Genomic DNA, 26,655 nt, shown 5'->3' with positions numbered 1-26,655 from the left:
CTTGGGCCAATGCACTAGTCCTCATGCGGCCCTCGGGGTCATCTGAGTTTGAGACCCCTGACATAGATGAACCAACAGGCAGCCGGTAATTTACCTGTATTAGTGCAAATCTAAGCCAGCCCTCAAAGCCCCATTAAAACGGGATCACGACCCACAGTTTGAGAACCGCTGCTTTAGAGCAGTGTTTTTCAACCACTGTTCCGCGGCACACTAGTGTGCCGCGAGATGTTGCCTGGTGTGCCGTGGGAAAAAAATATTAAACCATGCTTGAATGTCGGAACTGGTTACTAAAATTTTTGAATCCCACCACTGATGTTAAGGACTATAAATAGCTCCGGTGTCACTGTTACACTAACAGGAGGAGGACAGGAGGTCTCTTCCTATTCAAGAGAATTACTTTATATATAGTCAATATAGGCACAGAGTTAAATTTTTTAACATTTTCTAATGGTGGTGTGCCTCGTGATTTTTTTCATGAAACAAGTGTGCCTTTGCCCAAAAAAAGGTTGAAAAACACTGCTTTAGAGCAACCTTTCCAGGTGAGTGTACCCATTTCAGGAGTCCGATTTATCTTCCGTCCCCTATCCCCCAAGTTTCACCTCACTTAAAAACTACTTGCTTAAAAAAATCAGACATAAAAATACAAAAGCGTCATAACGCTGAAAAAATTGCTTACTTTCTCATTTTTACCATATTATAAAATACATCAACTGTTGTAAATAGGCCATCCTGATTATCCCTACAAAAGTTTTTTTTTCTCCTGCTGCTAATAGCCCACCTTAACTGATTATTCTCATTATAGTTAGTATGGCAACACCCATTTTTTCATGTCCTCTGTGTGTATATATATCTTCCTACTGTATTTTCCACTGCATGCATCTGATGAAGTGGGTTTTAGCCCATGAAAGCTTATGCTCAAAGAAATTTGTTAGTCTCTAAGGTGCTACAAGTACTCCTGTTCTTTTTGCTGATGCAGACTAACACGGCTACCACTCTGAAACATGTCATCAATTGGAATATAACTATTGTACTTACATTTCAGTGTATAGTATATAGAGCAGTATAAACCAGTTGTATATATCAAATTTTAGTTTGTACTGACTTCACTGGTGCTTTTCATGTAGCCTGTTGTAAAACTAGGCAAATATCTAGATGAGTTGATATGCCCCCTGGAAGGGGCATGCTTACCCCTGGTTGAGAACCACTTGCTTTAGAGCATTTGTTTTGTTCTTTAAAATCAGAGAAGTAAATAAGGGCTACTACTACCAGAACAATCCTGCAACAGCTTCTGGTTACAACTGACTCTGGCCAGATTCAAACCCATGATGTAGAAATGAAAAGCGCTGCTTGTCACATTATCGATCTCCCAAGCCATGCTGTTAGCTACTGTACATTTTCTTAAGAGGGGCAGGGCAAATCTAATTCCCTCAAATAGCACAGCTCTTAGCCAGCTTCCAGGATGTTTTTGTTTTCTTCTTGCACTGGCTTTTGTTCCAGCTGCAATAGGGGATAATCTGATCATGCAGAGCTGATCTCCCCTGCTTCGGGACTGGGAAAGGGGGTGAAGAGCTTTGTTCAGAAGAGATTTCTTCCAGCAAGCCTAGATGCATATTAACTGAGGCTTGGTCTACACTTACCCCCCAAGTCGAAGTAAAGTACGCAAATTCAGCTACGTGAATAACGTAGCTGAATTCGACATACCTTACTTCGAACTTACCGCGGTTCAGACGCGGTCCACACGCGGCAGGCAGGCTCCCCCGTCGACTCCGCGGTACTCCTCTCGTCTAGCTGGAGTACCGCAGTCGACGGCGAGCGCTTCCTGGTTCGATTTATCGCGTCCACACCAGACGCGATAAATCGAACCCGGAACTTCGATTGCCAGCCGTCGAACTACCGCGGTAGTGTAGACATACCCTTAGAAGCAAAGTGGAATGCCTGGAGTAAGTATTTACATGCCAATACTCAGAGCTGGCCACCTACAGAAAAGAATATCTATTGAATAAGTTATTCAATGACTATTGTTATGGAGCTAATCTAATACCACAAAATGTAATTTAAATGAGTTATTCAGTGAAAACAAGCATAACATTCAGACAACATGTTCAGAACAGATTATTTGGCCAAGTTTGTTTAGAATACTCTGTCAGCTGTTGCATAACATACCTGGTGTCAGCTTCCGAAACAACTGAAAAGTTTTGGGGTGAGTTTACAGAAGCAGTCAGTTCTCTGCTGCATGCTGTTAAAAAAAAAATAAAAAGTTGGCCTCGCTTTGATTTAGGATGCCTCTTCTAGCTATTAGTACAGCATTGGAAGAGAGAGAAAAAAAGAGCTCAGGTTTGAAGATATGAAATGAGCCAGGTTGTTACTGCTGGAGTGTTTTGGAAGAGACTCAGACATAACCTCAAAAGCGGAAAATGTTCTGGGCCATTGCAACTACTTGCTCAGTTTTGCGGAATAATTCCTCTCTATTAGATGCTAGCAAAGAAGTTTGCTTTCATTACCCTGTTTTGTCTTGGACTTTCACTAAGGAATTGAGGATATATCTGCAAGGAAAGAGATTCCAAGAGGCTGAGAGAGGTTTTCTTTAGTCAGTGAAATGGTGACTGTGTTTGACACTATAACAAGACCAGGACACACCAACTCTAAGCGGCACCAGACCCTGCCAAAATTACATGCAAAACCTGCAGACATAAGTCCATTGCTATGCTGATCAATACCTCCCCACAACACACATTTCAAGATCTGTGGATCCTACACATGCCTATCACAACATGTGGCATACCTCATCCAGTGCACTTAATGCCTCAACAACAATTAATGTGGATGAAACCAGATAATCACTAGGCTCATACATGAGCTCATACAGGAAAATGATAAAAGACAAAAAAAACCTGTCACCTGTGGGTGAACACTTTTCACAAAGAGATCGCTCTATATGTGACCTATCCGTCCTCATCCTCAAAGGAAATCTGCACAACACTTTCAAAAGACGAGCCTAGGAGCGTAAATACATAACTTTGCTAGACACTAAAGCCATGTCTATACTAGCGAGCTTACAGTGGCACAGCTGTACAGATGCAGCTGTGCTGCTGTAAGAAAATATGCTAATGAGTGAATGTAATGTAACTGAAATATGCTTCATGCAAAAGGTCTCTTGTAAGATATCATTACAAAGCTTATAATCTACTGAGTGTGATCATCCTATTTGTATAAATGTACCACTCTTGTATCTGAAACTAGAAACATGAAATATAACTGATGGCTTATTGTAATTATGCAAAGTGTGGGCCATTAATGGTGGTTTGGAATCTTGATGACTCCCATTAACCAGGACAATTGACTGCAGATGGCTCTGTTTTACTTGTAAGTCTTCCTGTATATGTGTGTGCTGGCAATTGGTCAATGAAGTCTTGCAATGACATGTGATCATGTCACCTGAACTGGAATCCATCTTTAACCTGGTGTCTTTCCATTGAGAAGGAGCGGATGGGAACCCAGAGAGGGACAAAGGATTCCTGCCTTATGCAAAAGATATATAAAGGGGTGGAACAGAACAAAGGGAGGGGAGGAGCCATCATGAAGAATCCCCTAGCTACCACCTGAGCTGGAACAAGAGCTGTACCAGGGGAAAGAATTGTGCCCAGGCCTGGAAGATGTCCAGTCTGAGGAAAAAACTTACTGAAGCATCTCTGAGGGTGAGATGATCTGTATTCAGTTTGATTAGACATAGATTTGCGCATTTTATTTTGCTTGGTGATTTACTTTGTTCTGTCTGTTACTACTTGGAACCACTTAAATCCTACTTTCTGTATTTAATAAAATCACTTTTTACTTATTAATTAACTCAGAGTATGTATTAATACCTGGGGGAGCAAACAGCCGTGCATATTTCTCTATCAGTGTTACAGAGGGCGAACAATTTATGAGTTTACCCTGAATAAGCTTTATACAGGGTAAAACGGATTTATTTGGGTTTAGACCCCATTGGGAGTTGGGCATCTGAGTGTTAAAGACAGGAACGCTTCTGTTAGCTGCTTTCAGGTAAACCTGCAGCTTTGGGGCAAGTAATTCAGACCCTGGGTCTTTGTTGGAGCAGACAGGTGTGTCTGGCTCAGCAAGACAGGGTGCTGGAATCCTGAGCTGATAGGGAAAGCAGGGGTAGAAGTAGTCTTGGCACATCGGGTGGCAGCTCCCAAGAGGGTTTCTGTGATCCAACCCGTCACAACGAGCCTGGGAGCTTAAATACATAACTTTGCTAAACACTAAAGCCAGGTCTATACTATTGAGCTTGCAGTGGCACAGCTGTACCGATGCAGCTGTGCCGCTGTAAGATTGCTTGTGTAGCCACTTGACACTGACGGGAAAGAGCTCTCCTGTCAACATAATTAAACCACCTCCACCTCCAACGAGTGGTGGTAGCTATGTCGGCAGGAGAGCATCTCCCAGCGACATACGGCTGTCCACGCCAGTGCTTCTGTCAGTGTAACTTATGTCAGTTAGGGGTATATTTTTTTACACCCTTGACAGACAAAAGTTTTGCAGACAAAAGTGCTAGTGTAGAGAAAGCCTAAGTACCTTTCCCAGACCTGAGGAAGAGCTCTGTGTAGTTCAAAAGCTCGTCTCTCTCACCAACAGACGTTGGTCCAGTAAAAGATACTACCCGCCCACCTTGTCTCATTATATTAACATTTAACATGCCAGATATTTGGGCATTTAAAAAAGGAGTATAATAATAGATCGGGATGCACAATATGTGCTGGAAGAGTGCATTAGTACCCCTCCCACAGCTCCACCTTCTTCTGGGCTTAATATCCCTTGTCTTGTTCTGTGTGGGGGGCTTAATAGTTTTTCCTGAGGCAGCCTCTCCCCTCCAATCTCAGGTCCTTAGTTCTCACCTTATATAGACAGCATTTCATTTAAAAACAGCTTTGTGTGAATGCAGAAGTGTAATGAACTAATTACAGGCAGAACATCTTCCAGGCATGAGCAAGATTTGTTAGGATGAACCTTCCTGTACCATCTTCTATATCCTGAACTCTCCAGTTAAGAGCTTTGATTCTGGAAGCTGTTTTCTTTCTAAATGTACAAAACCAATAAATAAGATTGAACCCATCAGCCTTCACTGACTTGTCTAAGGCCTGGTCTACACTACGAGTTTAGGTCGAATTTAGCAGCGTTAAATCGAATTAAGCCTGGACACGTTCACACGGCTAAGTCCCTTTTTTCGACTTAAAGGGCCCTTTAAACCGGTTTCTTTACTCCACCTCCGATGAGGGGATTAGCGATAAAATCGGCCTTAGCGGGTCGGAATTGGGGTAGTGTGAACGGAATTCAACATTATTGGCCTCCGGGAGCTATCCCACAGTGCTTCATTGTGACCGCTCTGGACAGCACTCTCAACTCAGATGCACTGACCAGGTAGACAGGAAAAGCCCCGCGAACGTTTGAATTTCATTTCCTGTTTGCCCAGCGTGGAGAGCACAGGTGACCACGCAGAGCTCATCAGCACAGGTAACCGTGATGGAATCCCAGGATCGCAAAAGAGCTCCATCATGGACCGAACGGGAGGTACAGGATCTGCTCGCCATATGGGGAGATGAATCAGTGCTAGCTTAACTCCGTAGCAGTAAACGAAATGGCAAAATATTAGGGTATGTCTACACTACGGGATTAATCCGAATTTATATAATTCGAATTTGTAAAACAGATTGTATAAAGTCGAATGTATGCAACCACACTAAGCACATTAATTCGGCGGTGTGCATCCATGTACCGGGGCTAGCGTCGATTTCTGGAGCGTTGCACTGTGGGTAGCTATCCCATAGCTATCTCATAGTTCCCGCAGTCTCCTCCGCCCATTGGAATTCTGGGTTGAGATCCCAATGCCTGATGGGGCCAAAAAAATTGTCGCGGGTGGTTCTGGGTATATCCTCCCCCCTCTCCAGGAAGCAACGGCAGACAACCGTTTTGCGCCTTTTTCCTGGGTGAACAGTGCAGACGCCATACCACGGCAAGCATGGAGCCCGCTCAGCTCAAGACAGCAGTCATGAACATTGTAAATACCTTGCGCCTTATCGTGCAGTTTATGCTGAACAAGAACCTGGAAAACCAGGTGGCGAGGAGCAGGCTACAGCAGCGCGGCGACGAGAGTGATGAGGATATGGACATGGAATTCTATCGAACCGCGGGACCCGGTGCTTTGGAGATCATGCTGTTAATGGGGCACGTTATAGCCGTGGAACGCCGATTCTGGGCCCGGGAAACAAGCACAGACTAGTGGGACCGCATAGTGTTGCAGGTGTGGGACGATTCCCAGTGGCTGCGAAACTTTCGCATGCGTAAGGGCACTTTCTTGGAACTTTGTGACTTGCTTTCCCCTGCCCTGAAGCGCCAGAATATCAAGATGAGAGCAGCCCTCACAGTTGAGAAGCGAGTGGCAATAGCCCTGTGGAAGCTTGCAACGCCAGACAGCTACCGGTCAGTCGGGAATCAATTTGGAGTGGGCAAATCTACTGTGGGGGCTGCTGTGATGCAAGTAGCCAAAGCAATCACTGAGGTGCTGCTACAAAAGCTAGTGACTCTGGGAGATGTGCAGGTCATAGTGGATGGCTTTGCTGCAATGGGATTCCCTAACTGTGGTGGGGCGATAGATGGAACCCACATCCCTATCTTGGCACCGGAGCACCAGGGTACCCCGTACATAAACCGCAAGGGGTACTTTTCAATGGTGCTGCAAGCACGTGTGGATCACAAGGGACGTTTCACCAACATCAACGCAGGCTGGCCGGGAAGGGTTCATGATGCTCGCGTCTTCAGGAACACTACTCTGTTTAAAGGGCTGCAGCAAGGGACTTACTTCCCGGAGCAGAAAATAACCGTTGGGGATGTTGAAATGCCAATAGTTATTCTTGGAGACCCAGCCTACCCCTTAATGCCATGGCTCATGAAGCCATACACAGGCAGCCTGGACAGGAGTCAGGAGCTGTTTAACTACAGGCTGAGCAAGTGCAGAATGGTGGTAGAATGTGCATTTGGCCGTTTAAAAGGTCGCTGGCGATTGCTACTGACTCACTCTGACCTCAGCCAAAGAAATCTCCCCATTGTTATTTCTGCTTGCTGTGTGCTCCACAATCTCTGTGAAAGTAAGGGGGAGACCTTTATGGCAGGGTGGGAGGCTGAGGCAAATCGCCTGGCTGCTGATTACGCGCAGCCAGACACCAGGGCGATTAGAAGAGCACACCAGGAAGCGCTGTGCATCAGAGAAGCTTTGAAAACCAGTTTCATGACTGGCCAGGCTACAGTGTGAAATTTCTGTTTGTTTCTCCCTTCATGAAAACCCGCCCCCTTTATTGACTCATTCATTCTCTGTAAGGAACCCACCCTCCCCATTCCCCCAGCTTTCTTTCAAAGGAAATAAAGTCACTATCGTTTAAAAATCATGTATTCTTTATTAAGTGATTATAAACATAGGGAGAGAACCAAGAAGGTAATCTGGGTGAGGTTTGGGAGGAGGATTGGAGGGAAGTAAAAGGCCACTGAACAAATTCAATATAATGACAGCCTTTTGGTTGGGCTGTCCACTGGGGTGGAGTGGGAGGGTGCACGGAGCCTCCCCCCCCGCGTTCTTACACGTCTGGGTGAGGAGGATATGGAACATGGTGAGGGGGGGAGGGAGGTTATACAGCGGCTGCAGCGGCACTCTGTCATCCTGCTGCCGTTCCTGAAGCTCCACCAGACGCCGGAGCATGTCCGTTTGCTCACGCAGCAGCCCCAGCGTTGCAGCCTGCCACCTCTCATCTTGAGCGTCCCTCATGACCTCACGTTCACTGGCATCTTTCCTAAATTTAGATACAGTGTCCTTCCACTCATTCAAATGAGCTCTTTCATTGCGGGTGGATTCCATTATTTCTGTGAACATGTTGTCTCGCGTCCTCTTTCTACGCCGCCTTATCTGAGATAGCCTTCGGGACGGAGGAGGGAGGCTTGAAAAATTTGCAGCTGCTGGAGGGAGGGTTGAAAAAAAGGAGAGAAGTTTTTAAAATGATACATTTTACAGAACAATGCTTATACTCTTTCATGGTGAAAAACACTATTCACATTACATAGCACATGTGATTTCAGTACAAGGTCGCATTTTCCATCTTAATATTGAGTGCCTGTGGCTTTGGTGTTAGATCACAGACGCAGGTCCGGGCAATAGAATTCAGCTTGCAGGCAGCCATGGTAAGCCATTGTCTTTCGGCTTCTGCGCCCTCCTTTCCCACATACCAAGCAAAGCCTGTTGACTGCTGCGGTTTTCCTGTTAACCTTCAGCAGCAGAAAACAAACTAACCTCCCCCCCCATCCAATTCTCTGGGATGATCGCTTTATCCCTCCCCCCACCGCGTGGCAGGTATCAGGGAAGATCCCTGCAGAAACCAAACTAACCCCCCCGCTCCCCCCCTCCCGCCATGAATTCTCTGGGATGATCAATGTACCCCTCCCCCGACCGCGTGGCTGGTAACAGGGAAGATCCCTGCTAGCCAAACGCGAAAAGCTCAGGGCCCATTCCCCCCCCCCCCCTGTGCTTGGCTAACTGCAGGGAAGGATTTCTTTTCAGCCACAGGCAAACAGCCCAGTAGGAACGGCCACCTCTGTCCCCTTAATTAAGTTCCCGTATTTCAACCAGGTTACCATGAGCGATATCACTCTCCTGAGGATTACACAGCAAGATAAAGAACGGATGTTGCTTGAATGCCAGCAAACACCGGGACCATACGCTGCCAGGCTTTGTCAGGCAATGATACCAGATTACTTGTTGCAAGCATGGCGTGGTCAAGTGTCCTATCATGAAGGACGGAATAAGGCTGCACTGCCCAGAAACCTTGTGGCAAGGCTTTTGGAGTACCTCCAGGAGAGCTTCATGGAGATGTCCCTGGAGGATTTCCGCTCCATCCCCAGACACGTTAACAGACTTTTCCAGTAGCTGTACTGGCCGCGAATGCATCCCAAGTCCTCAGGGCAAAGTAATCATTAAAAAACGCTTGCTTTTAAAACAAGTTTTATATTTTAAAAGGTAAACTCACCTGAGGTCCCTTCCATGGGGTCATGGTCTTGGATACTGGCTTGGGAGGGTTGGGAGGGTACTTCAGTCAGGCTGAGAAAAAGATCCTGGCTGTTGGGGAGAACGGAGTGCTGGGTGCTCTCTGCAAGCTCGTCCTCCTCCTCCTCCTTCTCTTCCCCATCCGCAGAATCCTCAGGTGTAGCTGATGAGACTATCCCTGACCCGGAATCCACGGTCACAGGTGGGGTAGTGGTGGCGGCCCCCCCTAGAATTGCATGCAGCTCGGCGTAGAAGCGGCATGTCCACGGCTCTGACCCGGAGCGACCGTTTGCCTCCTTTGTTTTTTGATAGGCTTGTCTGAGCTCCTTGACTTTCACGCGGCACTGATCTGAGTCCCTATTGTGGCCTCTCTCCATCATGCCCTTGGAGATTTTTTCAAAAGTTTTGGCATTTCGTCTTTTCGAACGAAGTTCTGCTAGCACTGAATCCTCTCCCCATATAGCGATCAGATCCAGTACCTCCCGTACGGTCCATGCTGGTGCTCTTTTTCGATTATCAGCCTGCATGGTTACCTGTGCTGATGAGCTGAGCTATCTGTGGTCACCTGTGCTCTCCACGCTGGGCAAACAGGAAATGAAATTCAAATGTTCACGGGGCTTTTCCTGTCTACCTGGCCAGTGCATGCGAGTTCAGATTGCTGTCCAGAGCGGTCACAATGGTGCACTCTGGGACAGCTCCCGGAGGCCAATACCATCGAATTGCGGCCACACTAACCCTAATTCGAAATGACAAAATCGATTTTGGCGCTACTCCGCTCGTCGGGGTGGAGTACAGAAATCGATTTTAAGAGCCCTTTATTTCGAAATAAATGGCTCCGTTGTGTGGACGGGTGCAGGGTTAATTCGATTTAACGCTGCTAAATCCGAATTAAAGTCATAGTGTAGACCAGGCCTTAGAAAAGGTCTCCAAGGCCATGAAGGACAGAGGCCATAACAGGGACGCACAGCAGTGCCGCGTGAAAATTAAGGAGCTAAGGCAAGCCTACCACAAAGCCAGAGAAGCAAACGGAAGGTCCGTGGCAGAGCCGCAAACATGCCGCTTCTATGCGGAACTGCATGCGATGCTAGGGGGTGCAGCCACCACTACCCCAACCGTGTGCTTTGACTCCTTCAATGGAGAAACACACAGGGAAGCGGGTTCGGGGTACGAGGAAGATGAGGATGAAGATAATGTAGATAGCTCACAGCAGCAAGGAAGCGGAGAAACCGGTTTCCCCAACAGCCAGGATATGTTTATCACCCTGGACCTGGAACCAGTAACCCCCGAACTCACCCAAGGCGTGCTCCCAGACCCTGAGGGCACACAGGGGACCTCTGGTGAGTGTACCTTTGTAAATATTACACATGGTTTAAAAGCGTGTTTAATGATTAATTTGCCCTGGCAATCGCGGCCAGTACAGCTACTGGGAAAGTCTGTTAACGTGTATGGGGATGGAGCAGAAATCCTCCAGGGACATCTCCAGAAAGCTCTCCTTCATGTACTCCCAAAGCCTTTGCAAAAGGTTTCTGGGGAGGGCTGCCTTATCCCGTCCGCCATGATAGGACACTTTACCATGCCAGGCCAGTAGCACGTAGTCTGGAATCATTGCATAACAAAGCATGGCAGCGTATGGTCCCGGTGTTTGCTGGCATGCAGACAACATCCATTCCTTATCGCTCTTTGTTATCCTCAGGAGAGTGATATAATTCACAGTCACCTGGTTGAAATGGGGCGATTTTATTAAGGGGACATTCAGAGGTGCCCGTTCCTGCTCTGCTGAACAGAAATGTTCCCCGCTGTTAGCCACACGGTGGGGGGGAGGGGTGAAGTGATCATCCCCGAGAATTGGGTGTGGGGGGAGAGGGGGGTTAGTTGGTTTGTGCTGCATGTTAACCTGGAAACCGCAGCCCCTCCTTTTACATTGCAAACCCATTTTAAATGGCCAACCCAATGGGTGCTTGGTATGGGAAATGAGGGCGCTACTGTTTGAAACCATTCCCACTTGTTAAGAAGGTTAAAGCCAAAAGACTGTGGCTTACCATGGCTGCCTGCAAGCCGAAATCTGTTGCCTGGCACTGCGTGAGTGATCTCTCACACCAAACCGGCAGGCCCTCAATATAAGAGGAAAAGTGTAACCTTGTAACGAAAGCACATGTGCTGTGTAATGTGAACAGCAAAATTTAACGTGAAAGAGTGTACCCATTGTTCTCTAAAATGTCTTTTTTAACCACCTCTCCCTTCTCCTCCACCAGCTGCAAATGTTTCTCCTTCACAGAGGCTAGCGAAGATTAGAAGGAGAAAATGGCGGACTCGGGATGATATGTTCTCGGAGCTCCAGATGTCCTCCCACGCTGACAGAGCACAGCAGATTGCGTGGAGGCAGTCAATGTCAGACTACAGAAAAGCACAATATGAACGAGAGGAGAGGTGGCGGGCTGAATCGCGGGATGAACAGAGCAAGTGGTGGGCGGAAGATGATAGGTGGCATCAGCTTGCAGACAGAAGGCAAGAGTCGATGCTCCGGCTGCTGGAGCATCAAACTGATATGCTCCAGCGTATGGTTGAGCTGCAGGAAAGGCAGCAGGAGCAGAGACCGCTGCTATAGCCCCTGTGTAACCAACAGCCCTCCTCCCCAAGTTCCATAGCCTCCTCACCCAGACGCCCAAGAACACGGTGGGGGGGCCTCCGGCCACCCAGTCACTCCACCCCAGATGATTGCCCTAGCATCAGAAGGCTGGCCTTCAATAAGAGTTAAAGTTTTAAACTGCAGTGTGTCCTTTTCCTTTCCTCCTCCCCCACCCATCCCGGGCTACCTTGGCAATTATCCCCCTAGTTGTGTGATGAATTAATAAAGAATGTATGAATGTGAAGTAACAATGACTTTATTGCCTCTACAAGCGGTGCTCGGGGGGGGGGGAGGGGAGGGGGGGATGGTTGGTTTACAGGGAAGTAGAGTGAACCAGGTGGGGGGGGGGCGGAGGGTTCATCAAGGAGAAACAAACAGAAGTTTCACACCGTAGCCTGGTCAGTCACAAAACTCGTTTTCAAAGCTTCTCTGATGCGCACTGCGCCCTGCTGTGCTCTTCTAACCGCCCTGGTGTCTGGCTGTGCGTAATCAGCAGCCAGGCGATTTGCCTCAACCTCCCACCCCACCATAAATGTCTCCCCGTTACTCTCACAGATATTGTGGAGCGCACAGCAAGCAGCAATAACAATGGGGATATTCTTTTTGCTGAGGTCTGAGCGAGTCAGTAAGCTGCGCCAGCGCGCTTTTAAACGTCCAAATGCACATTCCACCACCATTCGGCACTTGCTCAGCCTGTAATTGAACAGGTCCTGACTATTGTCCAGGCTGCCTGTGTACGGGCTTCATGAGCCATGGCATTAAGGGGTAGGCTGGGTCCCCAAGGATCACGATAGGCATTTCAACATCCCCAACGGTTAGTTTCTGGTCCGGGAAGAAAGTCCCTTCCTCCAGCTTTCGAAACAGACCAGAGTGCCTGAAGACGCGAGCATCATGTACCTTTCCCGGCCATCCCACGTTGATGTTGGTGAAACGTCCCTTGTGATCCACCAGGGCTTGCAGCAGCATTGAAAAGTACCCCTTGCGGTTTATGTACTCGGTGGCTTGGTGCTCCGGTGACAAGATAGGGATATAGGTTCCGTCTATCGCCCCACCACAGTTAGGGAATCCCATTGCAGCAAAGCCATCCACTATGGCCTGCACGTTTCCCAGAGTCACTACCCTTGATATCACCAGGTCTTTCATTGCCCTGGCAACTTGGATCACAGCAGCCCCCACAGTAGATTTGCCCACTCCAAATTGATTCCCGACTGACCAATAGCTGTCTGGCGTTGCAAGCTTCTACAGGGCTATCGCCACTTGCTTCTCAACTGTGAGGGCTGCTCTCATCCTGGTATTCTGGCGCTTCAGGGCAGGGGAAAGCAAGTCACAAAGTTCCTTGAAAGTGCCCTTACGCATGCGAAAGTTTCGCAGCCACTGGGAATCGTCCCACACCTGCAACACAATGCGGTCCCACCAGTCTGTGCTTGTTTCCCGGGCCCAGAATCAGCGTTCCATGGCATGAACCTGCCCCAGTAACACCATGATTTGCACATTGCTGGGGCCTGTGCCTTGTGAGAGGTCTATGTCCATGTCAATTTCCTCATCACTCTCGTCGCCGCGCTGCAATCGCCTCCTCGGCTGGTCCTGGTTTTGCTTTGGCATGTCCTGGCTCTGCATATACTCCAGGACAATGCGCGTGGTGTTCATAGTGCTCATAATTGCCGCGGTGATCTGAGCGGGCTCCATGATCCCAGTGCTATGGCGTCTGGTCTGAAAAAAGACGCGAAACTAGTATCTGACGGAGGGAGGGAGGGGCGAGTGACGACATGGCGTACAGGTACAGGGAATTAAAATCAACAAAGGTGGCTGTGCATCAGGGAGAAACACAAACAACTGTCACACAGAATGGCCCCCAAAGATTGAACTCAAAACCCTGGGTTTAGCAGGCCGTTGATTTCACGGAGGGAGGGGGAAGCAAATGAATACAGAACAAATCTATTTTTTACATCTTAAGCTGGCAGACGATGGTGCAGCATGACTGATAGCCCTCGGCATCTTCTGGGTGCTTGGCAGAAAATACTGGGCGCTTGGCAGAAAATAGCGTACTATGACTGATAGCTATCATCGTCATTGGGAAGGCAGCGACTGGGGGACATACGGAGTTTCAGCCACTGCAGTACGACGACGACGGATACCAGTCGTAATACACCATCTTCTGCCAAAAGGCAAGGGGCTGCTGCTGTGTAGCAATGCAGCCCCATGTCTGCCAGCACCCAGATCGCCGATGAAGGCTACCAGTCATACTGCACCGTCTACTGCCAAAAGGCAATTAGCTGCTGCTGTGTAGCAATGCAGTACCACGTCTGCCACCCAGATGACATATGGTGACTGTGAGCTGAGCTGAGCGGGCTTCATGCTTGGCGTGGTATGTTTTCTGCACAGGTAACCCAGGTAAAAAGGCGCAAATTGATTGTCTGCCGTTGCTCTGACGGAGGGGGAGGGGCCTGACGACATGTACCCAGAACCCCCCGTGACACTGTTTTGCATCATTCAGGCATTGGGATCTCAACCCAGAATTCCAATGGGCGGCGGAGACTGCGGGAACTGTGGGATAGCTACCCATAGTGCAACGCTCCGGAAGTCGACGTTAGCCTCGGTACTGTGGACGCGGTCTGCCGACTTAATGCACTTAGAGCATTTTATGTGGGGAGACACACAATCGGTTGTATACAACCGATTTCTATAAAACCGGCTTCTATAAATTCGACCTAATTTCGTAGTGTAGACATACCCTAAGATACACACCCTGCAGAGAACTAATATCCTTTCTAACTTCATCACTGGAGTGTTAACAGTCAGAATTAGTGTTACTTGAGAGCTCCATCATACCGAGTCTGCACTTTCTTGGGATTCCTACCAGGCAGAGAGCAGTTTTAAAGATTAATTCAGGCTAGTGTTTGAACTGTGGTATGAGTAAGGGAAGGGCCGGGGGAGGGTTGGGGATAAGTTCCTAATGTGCATGGATACCACGGTGCATTATCTTCCCTTGGGAAAGTTTCTAAAGCTAAACTGAAAAGCAGTTTCTTAGTGATGATTAAAAGTGAAGGAATTTTAAGAGACCTGGATTGTCTTGTCGTTTGCTGCCGTTTACCATTTTTCCTTTTTCCCAACTTCCACGGTAACAGAAGTGAAATCCATTTCACTTGATTTGCAGCCACTTGCACATTCTGACTCTCACTGTTGCACTGTTTAGGTTTCAAACATTGCAGAAGAACATTTGTTTAAAAGCAACTGTTGGCACTGGATTGTTTTTTATTAGTATTGGCAGCACTGTTGCTTGGGCAACACAGGACATGGCTTGCTAAGTCTGCCTGTTTATTGATCTTATGACCAAGCAAGGCTGAACTTTCTGAGAAGTGCCATCACTCAACCATTTTGTCTGACTTGCTGCCATCACTACTAGCTAAAAGGTAGCATCTCAGAAGTGTAGGTTTCTCCTGTTTTATAGTACAGCTAAGGACGGTACTATAAAACCCTACAGAAATCTTACTGAGCTATTGCTGTAGGATATACCATAGAACTAATAAGAATCCTCAAGCATGGACAGTACTAGAAGCTCCTAAGGAAGTTAAGTCAGTTTGATCTCATGAATCAAGCTTGAAAATTTAAATGAACTCACACTTACTGAGGGCTTTCTACACTTGAAACGCTACAGCAGCACCACTGTAGTGCTTCAGTATAGACATTACCTACGCCAATAGAAGGGGTTCTCCCATCAACAGAGGTAATCCACCTCCCTGAGAGGCTGTAGCTAAGTTGACAGAAGAATTCTTCCATTGACCTAGCACTGTCTACCTGGGGACTTAGGTTGGCTTAACTACTCTGCTCAGGGGTGTGCATTTTTCACAACCCACTACCTAGTTAAGCAGACCTAAATTTTCTAGTGTAGACCAAGCCTGAGACTCTGATTTAGATGGCAGCAAAAGTGTTCTAACATGGGACACACCCACTGCTAATGCAGATGATCAGAGATGGGATGTGAAATTCAGCTCCTTTCATTCTCCCTGCTCCTCCGACAGTATTATAATGGTGATAAAGTCTCCTAACCGGATTGGATATTGTCAGAAGCTCTCCAGAGATCTTGTAAGTTCAGAAGAGTGATTGTGTTTCTGCGAGCTGCTTCTCTGCTGCTTTAGTACTGGCCTCAGGGACTTCAGCACACAAACCAGTGGCTGCTTTTCAGCAGGGGCCATTTCACCAGAGTGGTAAATACACAGCAGTTTGAGAGCGGGGAACTTATGCATTAGAGTTGCTTTGAAGGTTGGACAGCTCTTTCTCTTCCCTACCATCCAAGCAACTTAGGACCCTGGATTAACTACAGCCTTATTTAGCCAAAGAACAGGTACAGCATGGTCATCAGCAATACAAGATTCTCCACACTGCCAATCTCAACCCTGAGCTGGGGGCACCATCTCTGGGCAAAAAAGTAGTTCTGACTCCATGAGCCATTCAGTCTTTGTCTTCACTGCCAAGACTGCTATCAAGAGTCCCAGTTAGTGTCACCTCTGGTGGTAGTTTTAAGATGTTGGGTCTCATCCATCAGAAACTGCAATTCATTTCAAATAGACCACCCTGCTGATGAGCCACCCATTGCAGTCATCAGCCTGCATTTGAGGTGAAAGGCTCAGCATGTGCCATTACCAATTCAAGACTGAAAAAAATGTAACTGGATGTAACTCTGAAGCTTATGTTGGCACAGTCAGCTTGAAGCAATGTTAGTAGCTACAGGCAGGGTGGAGGGCTTTTTGTTCAGAACCTCACTAGGCTGAGTGGGATTCATGGTCTGTTACCGTATAATTGTTACGTTCTCAGCCATTTTGACTTTACAGATTACACCTCTGCAGTGTACAGCTATAGTAAGGCATGTAGCTCTGCCATGCCAAGAAACCCAGACCATTATGATATCAGAGGTAACTCAACCAATCACTACCTTTACTCTAGAGCAGCTGTTCTCAAACTATGGGGCAGGCCTCCCACGGGAGGCATGGGAATGTGTCAGTGGAGGTGTGAGCTGTGTGCCTTTTTTTCCAAAAAATTTTTTTTTTTTAAGAGCTCTGTCTGTCAGCCCCAGGTGGCTGGGGCTCGTGCAGAAGGGCCGTGCACACCCAGGAGGCAGGGATAAAGAGGACAGCTGGAGCCCTGCCACCCTGGGGCTGACAGCTGGAGCCCTGCCACCCTGGGGCTGACAGCTGGAGCCCTGCCATGCAGCCTCGGGCTCTTCTCCCCCCCACACCGCATTCCTTCACTAGGGAAGCAGCCCAGGCTCAGGCTCTCCTCCTCTCCCCCCCCCCATCCCTCACCTGGAGGTGGTGGGGCTCCAGTTGTCAGCCCCAGGGAGGCAGCAGCAGTGCAGAAGTAAGGCTGGCAATGGGGCACTAGGTCTGCTGTGAACAGTGGTGACAAATATCACTTTTCACATTGCCACCCTTACTTCTGTGGCGCTGCCTTCAGAGCTGGGTGCCCAGCCAGCAGCTGCTGCTCTCCACTCCGCCTCCAGAGCTGAGTGGTGGTATATGTACTGGGGGGGGAGGGGAGGAGAAGTAAACAACTACAGACATAAAGAAAGGGGGCCTGATCAAATAAGTTTGACAACCACTGCTCTAGGGCTAAATTGCCTGCAACAATTTCATTGGTTGTATGGGGGAGACTGCACAGAAGGTGCATTACCTCACCCAACTGCCAGCCACACAAATCAATACAAGTCTCCCGGCACAGCCTCCAGGCACAAATCACCACAACCAGCATACACAATAACCCCAAACACACACAGCCCCTCACCACAGAGAACACCCCTCATTTGGCACCTACCTGAATCAACACAAATCTCCCAGCACAATATCACCCCCCCCACAAAACAATTATCCTATACATATTTTCACCACAGCACATACCTCTCATTCATCACCTGCACAAATCCACACAACTCTCCCTAGCACAAAACTCACAAGTCAGCACAACCACCCAATCAGCACACACACAATAACCCCATGCTTAAGCCTAGAATGTCCACTGAGTCAATGTGAAGTGATGAAAGCAGCTACCAGCATGGTTGAAAGCCCTTCTTGTTTAGAATACCACCATGTTCAGACATCACTGGGATTCAGTCTTGTTACCATTGAATTTTTAAGGTTCTCTTTTTTAAGCACATGAATTTACAAATTACACCCATGCAACAGCAAAGGCTTTCAGCTACTAACTTCGCAATAAGGAACGGTGACAATGTCAGAATTCAAAGGGTCACAGCGCTTTGCGGCTTCCTCTCTAGATTGTAAGCTCTTCAGTTAAAAGATCTTATCTTCACAGCTTGCCTGGAAAGCCCCTCACCATTTATGCCATACAAATAATAAATGTGACTTAATAAAAGCATATTCTGGATGAAGGAAATTCTAGATGGCTGGGAGCAGTTGCAGTGCCAGCCTCCCACGGGTCTACAGAAGCTCCATATTTAGGAGCGACGAGAGAAATAATTGTTGCACCAGGACAGTTTTGTATTTATTATTCCTATACTAGGCCTCAGTCCCACAATTAGCTCCATGTGAGCAGACCTTTGCACTTGCAGAGCCCGAGTGACTTCATTGGGGTTCCACAAAGGCACAGGGGTCAACTCATTGCAGGATCAGGGTTCTACACGACAGTTGTGCCTGCTGAGCTAGGTGAGAGATAGGACAGCTTGTTACAATCCATGTATGGAGTGGAGAGTGCCAGAGGATGGACTTGAGATGGCCTTAGAAACAGCCATGAGAACACAGTGTTACCAAGAAAGGTTTTATTTTCTTTTGCCAGTAGCTTTGTTAATTGCACAAAAAAAATTTGTTTTGCCATTTAAACATTATCACACATCCTATTCTGAATGACAAACGTTAATTAAAAACAAGGCAAAAAATAAAAATTCACAATCTTAATTACCTATAGGATCTGTCATTGAGGAAACAAAAGGAAACTGCTTTTCTTTACAAGCTGTTCACAAGTGTCACATTTTCTTTTTAAAAAGGAGGGAGTCAAAAAATAAAGCAAATTGCTAAAACAGAAATCCTCATAAAAAGGAACTTTACAGAATTGCCAACAATATTAAGACAACATTGACTAGCCAGTTTCATTATAGCATCTCTCAATCCACAGCTTCTCCCCTTCCCACCCGCGCATGTCTCAGGCCTGCAAACAGAATGGGATTCATGTTCAGAGACTACAGACAGAGATAAATACAAGAATCCAAGTGAAACCGACTCCTGGGCCAGAACCTGAAATGGCATCTGAAACAGTCCACTTTTTGCCATTTCCTCCCCTCCCCCATGCTTCCTATCTATTTCAGAGTGCTCTCTCTGCTCCCTTGTATCAATAATTGTACAGTCCTGCAGGAAACACCACACCCTCCAGCAGATCTGTATCCATCTAGCTAGAGAGCTGCAGTTAGACTTTTACAGGATAAATTACAGTGTTTTGCTGCTCTGCCTGCCACTCCCATGTACATTCTGATCCCCCGTTTGAGAACATGACTGTTTCTCACAAAACAAACCTGCAGCAGTGCAGTGACCCAGGAACTATTTTCCTCTCTGTATAATTCTTTGAATTCACTATAGAACACGGATAACAAGACTTAAGAGCTCCTTCTCCCCAACTGGTTCCAGAGTATAATGCAGGGAGATCCTTGACTACACTGGCTCAGATCCATTCATCCTAAATTTATTCCAAGAGGCTTCTGCAGGGACATTATAAGAGCCCTCCACTGTACCAGCTCAGATACCAAGTGTCCCTAACAGACACATCGTGGAGTATAAATTCTAAGATCCATCTCCTGCACACTGAAGAGGTGAGTAACTTTCCCTACGTACCTCAAACTGACATAAGCTGTGCACCATCTTACAACTGTGATGAGTTTAACCAAGGATTTTGAATGCTGACTGTGGATTTATTGTGATTGTAAAGTGTGCATACAAGATGTCAAAAGCAGACTGATAGGTAGTAGCAGGTAAGGTTACATGTACATTTAACGTAGGATACCAGTAGGTGCAGGAGGACTGGTTTTCATGAGCAGACATGTATATAATATAGGACTGTGCACAAACACTGTAATGGATAATCACGCAAAGTGATGTCTAACAGGATCTCTTACTGCAGGGAGATGCTTACCATAGAAGGGGATGTGTAATACAGTGTTAGCTCACAAACAGTAATGGGTCATCAGAAGAGGTGAAGTATTTAAAACATAAGTCACATCTACAGCTTTAGAGAGGAGTTGGATGTTATATTCCATAATGGATACCTGACACGTTCCCATTTCTTAATCAACCACACCCACAACTTTATAGATCCCATTGCAGGCAAGGCATCTGCTTCAACTAAAGAAATCCCGAGTCACAGGATTATCAGAGGGTTTCCCTAAACAACACTGCAGCCCCTAAACAGCCCTTAACAAAGAAGGGGGCAACAATGCCAAGGTGGGCTCCAAGGCTGTTTGTTCTTAGCCAATGCAACGAAAAGGATCTGATGGTAAAGGACAAGCAGCCCTTAAGGACCTAACGGAACACAGCCTGCTCTGCATTTGCTTTCTTTTCCACTTCAGAATTCCAGCATAAAGGAAGTCGAGAGTGATACCCAACCTAAGGAGGTGGGGAGTGATCTCGGCCAAGAAAGCTGGTTCCTGGTGTTTTACTAACCTTTTCATTCTCCGAGTCCAAAATGCAAGAACCCTCCTTAAAGGCTAATACTGAGAGAATTAAAATAACAAAGCTCTGTGTTTTTACAGATTCAGGCATCGTTTGGACTCTGGCTTTCTCCACCTTCGGCACTAAAAATTTTTCTGTGTTCTCGTGAGTTCACTTCTGCAGTTCAGCTCCAACACTTCTAGGCTCAAGTTCAGCAGCACTTTAGGCCCCCATTTTATTTACTAGGCCTTCCTTAAACTTGGGATCCTGCCAAGCAGTCACAACTGCAGCAAAAGAGATATTATGCTATGCTAGTGTGGTGCCCATAATAGCAACACTCAGCACTTGTACATGAAATTTTACATTTTCAAAGTTCACTAATCAATCCTCACAACATCCCTGTGAGGTAGGTTAATATCAAGCCCATTTTTACAGATGTGGAAACTGAGTCAAAGAGCTAAAATGACCACCTGAAGGCCACAGATGAAGAGCATGGATTGGAACTGTGCGACTTTCTGTCTCTTGGCCCTATGATCATTCCTCTAGCCCCTTCTGTCAGATTCACGACTCTACTTGGGATATTGGCAGAACCTAAGAAGTGTTTGTAAATAACTGTTAGGAAAAAGTGGAGGTTGCAGATGATTTTAAAAAATCCACATAAAATAAGGGCAGGAAGGACCTCAAGGTTTGTTCCTTCACCAAGAAAAAAATTCTGACTCAATTTTAATCTTTGAATTTTTACTTATGATTTTTTTAAGCAACCCCCTATAAATCTCTTAACACTGTTTACAGGGATGTGCAGCTGTGATTAGCCTTTTAGGAGGCTGTGTTTATATCAGGGTCTCTCATCCACCATGACCTGTGGTCCCTAAGCTAGAGTTATCTGTAGAGGAGAAGACATGAATACAGCTTGCTCTTCCCATCAGTATGAGGAGCTGCTCCATCAAGGTGCTGGGGGATCAGACAGTGTTGCATGCAGCCTACATACAGCCCCATCAACTTGCAGAACTGCCCTTGGGAGGTGCTTTGTTCTATAGCAGTGATGAGGAGCAGGAGCAATTCTCACCCCCGAACTGGGACTTAGGGTTCTACTGATATTCACAGGTAGATGGGATGTATTACAACTGTCCCTCGATGCAGAGAGGCCAATGCATATGTTACCCATGGAAAAGGAGAGAAGCAATTGTTAGAAACAGCATCTTGGACAAGCGTACAAAGGAGAAATAAAAAGCCAAGCAGCAGATTTCTGGCTGAATTGCCTCAGAGCTTCTGAACCAGCCGCCACCATTCTGTTCCGTGACTGTCAGTGCATGGCATGGATGTTCTAATCAGATTGCAACAATCCGAGCCCCCTCCTCCCCCTTGTGCCACCAGGGGAAGGCTCACCGCAGCAGCTGCCCTTGTGGCAGATCTCAACAAAGTTTGTGTATAAAAGGAAATGGAGAGACAGAGATGGACTGGTCCAGAGTTAAAACCCAGTATCATCATAATATTAATTAATAATCATGGTATTAACAGTAAGAATGGTGCAGCCTAGTGGATGTAGGCCCTGTACACAGCAGACATATCGTTGTCTGATTGGTCCAATGCTTTTGCTCGTTTGTATACCTGGAGAAGAGAAAAGGGCAAAGGATCAGTTACACTTTTCCCTGGAAGTCTGCATCTAGCAGAACTACTGAGTAGCCATCACTAACCAGAGCACTGCACACATTGCATTGGGTAATTAGTACAACATAGAATAGAACACACAGATCTTGCAGAAGCACTTTAAGTGTCACCTTCTCTGGGCACAAATGATCTTAAAATTCCCATCAAACCCATCTCCCTAAATCTCCATTTCATCCATCATACTATAAGATATACATCAATCCCTCCTACCTTGTCTCAAGGCAGCCTTCCCTCCTACATTTTCCCCCTTGTTGAGAAGCAGCACCTCCCCACCCAACACAAGACTCCAGCTCTGTCCTGCAGGAGACAGGTCCACACACTAAATTGAGATGCTAAGTGACTTACCTCATTGGCTGCAGCTGCCATGGGAGTAGGGTGGTTGACGGAATCACCTAGTGCAATGGCTAATCTAAGATCCTTCTGGATGTATTTCAGGTAGAAGTCAGGTTTAAAGTTTCCTTGTAGGATATCTGTAAAGAGAGGCCAAAATCAGACTATAAATCAACCCTAAAAATACTTCAACTGCATGCAATTCAACATAAATCTTCACTTCCCCATCCCCAACTCCCAAGATGCTCCTTCCCTATTCCCCACCCTGTCCCTTCTTCCAGTCACACACAACACAATGAACAATTTCACTACCACAATTGCAAACTGAGCCCAGACTTCCAAACAGTTCCTAGGGCAGACTTCCATCCATTTAATTTGTCACCTTGCCCAGTGAACTCCTTACCACCAGTCCTAAGGAGACACTGGCTGCAGGTGCTGTGTCCGCTGAAGCCCTTACCATGCTGGGAGACATAGAATTCAACCTTTCATGTCAAGTCTGATGTAAAGGGGCCAGCAAGAGAAAATTAGGAGCACCACAGGCAGATAGCAAATGGGATGTTTACTTTTTCCCCTTCATCTCTGCCTACAGCTGCTAGGTTAAGGCAACAACCATGGCCTATGACAAAACAAGAGGGAAATTTACTTTGGCACTTCTGATCCAGGAAGATGCTGGCAAGTTGTCCCTGATTGAGGATATCCAGAAGAGTTTGCTGGGACTGACCAGTCACTTGAGCCAGGGTCAGTCCTTCTGCTATCGTAGCCATGAAGCTACCTTGGACCATGTTCACAATCAGCATCATCTTGGCAGCATTGCCTACTTCACCTGTGAAAGAGACATACTATTGAACATTTCCCCGTAGCAAGGCAGGCTCCCCGTATACATAACATTAGCAATCCTAGACACTCCACAAGACCCCCCAGCCCTAGTAGCTCTCCTTTCCCCTGGTCTTACAGATTGCTGATCCTTAGGGCCACTGTCTTGGGGGAGAAGGGAGACACTTACCGTGATGAAAAGTGTGGTTTGAACTAAAAAGCTTCATGCAGCCCTAGTTATAAACCTCACCCTAAACATATTTCCAATTCCAGTGTTTCAAACAGGAGCTTCAGCCAACTTCAGAACCCACAACCCAATTCTAGACAGACCATGTACCTGTCCAGTTTCTTGTAATACCTCATGAGAGAGAGAGAGGAGACAACCAGCTGATATGCTCAACCTCTTACCAGTGGTCTGCAAAGAGGATACATGTCCCCCTGAGACTCCTTGCTGGAAATCCTGCTCCTTGCATTGACTGAGAAACTGCAAGGCCCCTGGTGTTTCAATTACCTAGAAAAAAAGAGGTCTTCCCCATTGCTTGGAAACAGCTACTGCAGTCCTCATATAAACCCCTATCTCCAGCTGCTAAGATCACCAGCATCCCATCATTAGACAGCTGTTGATTTCCTGAGACTGGTGCTTCCAAGAAGCGACCACCCCTGGATACTATCACCTGGAAACAAAGAGAACATACTCTGTTTAGCTATGCACAAACAGAACAGACACACGCTGTGTACGTAGCAGGGCAGACAAGAACACCATGCAGGGTGCTTCTAGCACTAGGGTCAGAAGCATAAGGCAAAGTAAACTGTCTATACATACAGATAAGATGAAGAATGGAAATGCTGCAGAACACAAAATAGCATACTACACAGAGTACTGCAAAAGGTGCCCTAGCCCAAGAACTTGCCATAGCGATGTACTCGTACCTCTGTTCATGTTTCCCCACCCTACAAAGCTGGACTAGAGGACTATACATTTCAGTATCTGAAAAATGTGACTGTGTCACATGCCACTGGAAAAGTCTAAGGAATTTGGGACAACACTGAAAGTGTATATTATATAGGGGTGGGGGGAAGAAGAGGTGCTAGAAAGGAGTTGGTTGAATAGAAAACCACTCCATGGACTCTGCCCTTGTTCATGATAACTATTATTTGCAGATGTGTTTATTTCACCGGCAGCATCCTAAATTACGAGAGACACAAGGACAGGGGCTTGGAAGTTGAAAGGATGGAAATATCCTGGCATTTAAGTTCATAGAACAGTTTCTTTTAAATTTTACTTTGGCTGCCTATGAAAGTGAGTGCAGGCCCAGGACCACAGGCCTTTGACAGATCTTCTAGTGACTTCCTAGACCTTTGTTCCCGAGAGGAGCATGTTAGTTCATAGCACATCCACAGTTTGAAGTTTACGTTTTGTTTCACCAACAGACATGAGCTTACATTTCACCAATTTAAATTTTGTGCGCTATTGTACTGCTCAGTCCTCCTGCTTTTAGGCCTGGACCAAAGCCCGTTTCAGGACAAAGGCATATAGACTTGAGAGGTCAAGGTAGGAAACCAAAGTTTCTGCTAGAAGTGGTTGAAACCTTGCTTCCCTCAGATACAGATAGAAATATCTGGGTCTCCCTTGATGTAAATATTTTTAAGACCAGGCACATGAAGGAGCTTCCTTCCCATGCCCTGGAGTATTTAAAAACAAACCAAGGAATAGCCAGATTCTGTCTATTGAACAAATAGAGGGAAACTTATTAGCCACCAATAAGACTCTCAAACCTCTTCTCTCCCCCTCCCCCAAACCTGCTACTGTGAAAGTTAATATGGAGGATGGGAACTCTCTCAGGAACTGGAGTTTGGTCAGTTGACAGCACAGAACTGAAATTATACAGTTTGCTGTACATAATCCTTTGAGCAAACCTGTTCTGAGTTTGTTAACTGGACATCACTTGACAAGTCACTTTATTTCATTCTCTCTGGGCTTGCACTTTCCCTAGAAGAGACCTGGATATCTCCCAGTACTGCAACAAAAAAGAGTTAACCCCCTGAAACAATACAAATTCCAATGCGGTGAATGTCAGATGTTTAGTTCAAGGCAGTTACCTGGGCCAATTCTGTGACAGTATCTGCGTCCACTGTCGACATATCCACATAGCACTTCCCTGGGCGTATTCCCTGCAATACCCCACTTGGACCAAGTACCAGCTGTGGGAATAGACAAGGGGTAAAGCAATAGGGTGTCTGCAAAGAAACTCAAATCCTTCAATATCAGCAGTTAAAACAAACCTGACTCTACAGTGCCAGTCTACTGGAAGGGTTCCAGAAGTATCCATACTCTCAATGTAATTTTAAATAAATACGTGTACAGGATACAGCAATGTTTTTGTTCAAAAAATTACTACTGTGATGTCTGGCAACTGGAATGGCCCTGACTAATATGTTCAGTGGAACCAGGAATCTGTATTCCGCGACTGTCCAAAGGGTTTGGGTAGGGCAGGACAAGTCAGGACTCTAAGCTGCAGTCCGGTTAGGAAAGAAAGAGATAATCCTTACATCCTTTGCTGCCTTTGGATCGGATACGCAGGCGAAGGTGATGTCACAGGTCGAGACCACCTCAGCGGGGGTTCTTCCCAGCCGTGCCCCCTCCTGGATGAACAAATCACACTGCAAAAGTCACAGATCCAAACGTAAGGAGCAGGAAGCACAAAGCAACAGGTCCTCTAAGCCACTGCCGTAACACACACTCTAACCATCGTGTCCAGACTGATGTGAGACAGGCCTGGTGTCTTAGCCGAAGGGCAGACCACTACGGAGACTCTGATGCACAAGGTGCCTCCTGAACAATTCCTGAACCCCAGGAGGCAGGGAGAGAGTACAAGAGAAGGAAAACGTTCTGAGAACACGTAAAGGGGGAGGGTGGGGTGCGTCTTGTGGGGTGTGTCCTCCTGTTTTGTCAGCAGGAATATCCACAGTACTGAGAACGATGTGGGGTTTATTTATTAGACTGTCTGCTTCTCCAGCTGGTCAGCCTTCTGCCACTGTCTGTGTTGGGGGGGGGGGGGGGGGTCGGGTCTCGTCATCCATACGAAAAATGGCCACACTATTTGTGCGCACATATGTGTGTGTATATCTATATCACTCTATGCCATGATCTCATGAAAAAAGCAGATATCACCCACACACACACCCCTTAGTATTCAAAAACACTTTAAAGAATCTAAATCCTAGCCTGGAACTCCTCTGTCACCTTGCTAGAGCATTATGAATTGTGCTGAACATCAAATGACATCTGTTGCCAAAGACAGTAATTTCTCTCCACACTCAGACACTGGTGTCACACTGATGCAGTTCTTTTGGGGTCAAAATAGTGTGTGGTGTTTTCTTCCCCACCGGACACCAAAAGTGGAGGAGGGAACGGAAATAGTACATTGATACTATGAACTAACATTATATGGCCAATCGGCTGTTCTTGAATTAGTTTCTGATGATGAAACCTG

The 26,655-nt window shown here is 46.7% G+C and overlaps 2 protein-coding genes across 2 annotated transcripts in view; both read right to left on the bottom strand.

Annotated features, from left to right (window-relative positions):
- The window catches only part of ROGDI (rogdi atypical leucine zipper), a 177,691-nt gene that overhangs the window by 29,328 nt on the left and 121,708 nt on the right, over positions 1-26,655 (bottom strand). The window lies entirely within an intron of this gene.
- GLYR1 (glyoxylate reductase 1 homolog) overlaps positions 20,514-26,655 on the bottom strand; it is a 32,202-nt gene continuing 26,060 nt past the window's right edge. The window contains exons 11-16 of the mRNA XM_065411884.1: positions 25,712-25,822; positions 25,262-25,363; positions 23,673-23,835; positions 22,992-23,171; positions 22,364-22,488; positions 20,514-21,958 (exon numbers count right to left, since the gene is read on the bottom strand). Of these exons, the coding sequence (XP_065267956.1) occupies positions 21,884-21,958; positions 22,364-22,488; positions 22,992-23,171; positions 23,673-23,835; positions 25,262-25,363; positions 25,712-25,822 (756 nt within the window). The 3' untranslated portion in view covers positions 20,514-21,883. The remainder of the gene's footprint in view (positions 21,959-22,363; positions 22,489-22,991; positions 23,172-23,672; positions 23,836-25,261; positions 25,364-25,711; positions 25,823-26,655) is intronic.

This window comes from Emys orbicularis, chromosome 10 (genome assembly GCF_028017835.1).
Source record: "Emys orbicularis isolate rEmyOrb1 chromosome 10, rEmyOrb1.hap1, whole genome shotgun sequence".
Taxonomy (NCBI): Eukaryota; Metazoa; Chordata; order Testudines; family Emydidae; genus Emys; species Emys orbicularis.
The sequence above is the reverse complement of the archived record's forward strand: the minus strand, read 5'-3'. Positions and strand labels throughout refer to the sequence as shown.